This window comes from Triticum urartu, chromosome 5A, assembly GCF_056163025.1.
Source record: "Triticum urartu cultivar PI428250 chromosome 5A, HENAU_Tu73, whole genome shotgun sequence".
Classification (NCBI taxonomy): Eukaryota; Viridiplantae; Streptophyta; class Magnoliopsida; order Poales; family Poaceae; genus Triticum; species Triticum urartu.
Window position 1 is genome coordinate 129,420,569 of NC_141877.1, and position 1,823 is coordinate 129,422,391.

The following is a 1,823-nucleotide window of genomic DNA, read 5'->3' on the forward strand; positions in this document are numbered from 1 at the left end:
ATCCCATGTTTGGTCTTCATTGCTCCTCTGTATGTTCGCACTTGTGATTTTAAAATCTCAACATGGCAAGAAAAATATACTACTAGTAATACTCACGCATCTTGTGGGCAACATTAAAGCACTCATCTGCCATGTTAGAGCATCTCCAACAGAATCGCAACGCGCGGCGCTTTAAAAAAGTATTTACAGTGTTGATATCGAGAAGTAGAGATAGAGAGTAGAGGATAGTTCTCAGCATAGATAGATAAAAAAATAGATTATTCAACTACTCCTCGTCGTCCGACTCCTCCTGGGTGATGTCCTCCTCTGATGTCTGACTATAGGCGTGAAGATACCGATCGTCGTCGGATTCCCAGGGGGACGCTGCTCCTAGCCTCCTGTTGAATTGAGCGTCCGCTTTTCGCCTACGCTTGTCCTCGTGATAGGCGGCTCGCTCCGCCCTCCTCTTATCCCTCTCCGCCCTCCTTTGCTCGTAGAACTCGCGCTTGTTGATGATGTCCTGCAGGAAGCGTTGGCGCCACAGTGCCATGGCTTCCTCATCCATCTCAGCGATGCCGAGACGGTGCTCCCGCCTCCGGTTGTTGCGACGATCCTCGTCAGTGATAAGCCGCGGCAGAGGCGCGAGCTCCTGTGCCCGCTCCCGCGTTGGCACGTTGGGGAAGTTGAATGTTATATGAGGCCACCGGAGGCGCCACGCCGCTGCGTCGTACGTGCGGGCGGCCTCGTTGGCGGTGTCGAAATTACCGAGGCCGAGGCGCATCCTATGGAACCGGATCTCGGTGGAGAAGCCGCCGGAGGGGCGCGCGCAGATGCCGCGGTATCCCCAAGTTTCCCGGCGACGCAGCGGCATGGTGGCGCGCGGCGGCGAGGCGAGAAAGAGTGGGGAGAGAGCGGTGGCGAGGCACAGAGCGGGGAGAGAGCAGTGGCAAGGCATAGAGTGGTGGGAGGGCGTTGGATTTTATAAAGCGCTCCGGACACCGCGCGCCAAAACTAGCGCACGCCCGGCCGCTTTTTCCCACACGCGCGCAATCTTTTCCCGACGTCTCTGCTATCTCTACTCTCTTCTCTACTGTTATATTTATTTAATATTTAATATTTATCTCTACTCTCTATTTTTTCTCTACTTTTTCCCTACTCTTATAAAAAATATAGTTGGTGATGATGGTGTTCCTGCCATCCTCCAATATAGGCCATCTGATTTATATCCGACAGATAGGAAGGAAACTGTGGCGATTTTTCAAAAAGATACCCACACCCCTCTCCGCATTTGCAAATAAGGCATTCCCTCGTTCAATCCTTTTCTCCCACAAGATAAACTACTCATACAAATGCATCTTGATGCGTGCAACGCATGGCAATCTTGCTAGTTCTAAAAAACTATCCATCATTTGCCACACTATTGGTTGCAGATGAAATACCTACCCAAGCACAGCGCAATACAGGAGCGACGCGCAATTACAAGCTGATATTCTGTTGGACAATGGAGGCTATAACCAATTACTTTTACGGGAACAATAGCACCCAGGAAATTTGAAGGGTAGGTATGAACAAAATTGGAACTGCACATGTACTGCTAAGTGATTCAATACACACATTACCAATCGAGGAGGAGAACGATGCTCGCAGCAGCCTCTGTGAGTCATGGTCGACAACGGGAGTCAGTTCATTGTCCACGACGGTGGTGCTTCTGCGCTTGGCGTCGGCTTCCGGGAAGCAGATCCGAGACCGTGGAAGACAGTGGCGGGGAAGACGCTCCATGTACGACGACGACGGTGGACCGGCTCCAGTGCGGCGTAAGAGGTCGTCAATGAGGCAGATGCGCT

General features: G+C 51.7%; 1 protein-coding gene across 1 annotated transcript; it reads right to left on the reverse strand.

Moving 5' to 3' along the window:
* Positions 1 to 265: 265 nt before the first annotated feature.
* On the reverse strand, positions 266 to 850 carry LOC125506848 (uncharacterized). The gene has a single exon (XM_048671553.2). It carries the CDS (start codon positions 848 to 850, stop codon positions 266 to 268), a length of 585 nt encoding a protein of 194 aa, XP_048527510.2.
* Positions 851 to 1,823: the final 973 nt, after the last annotated feature.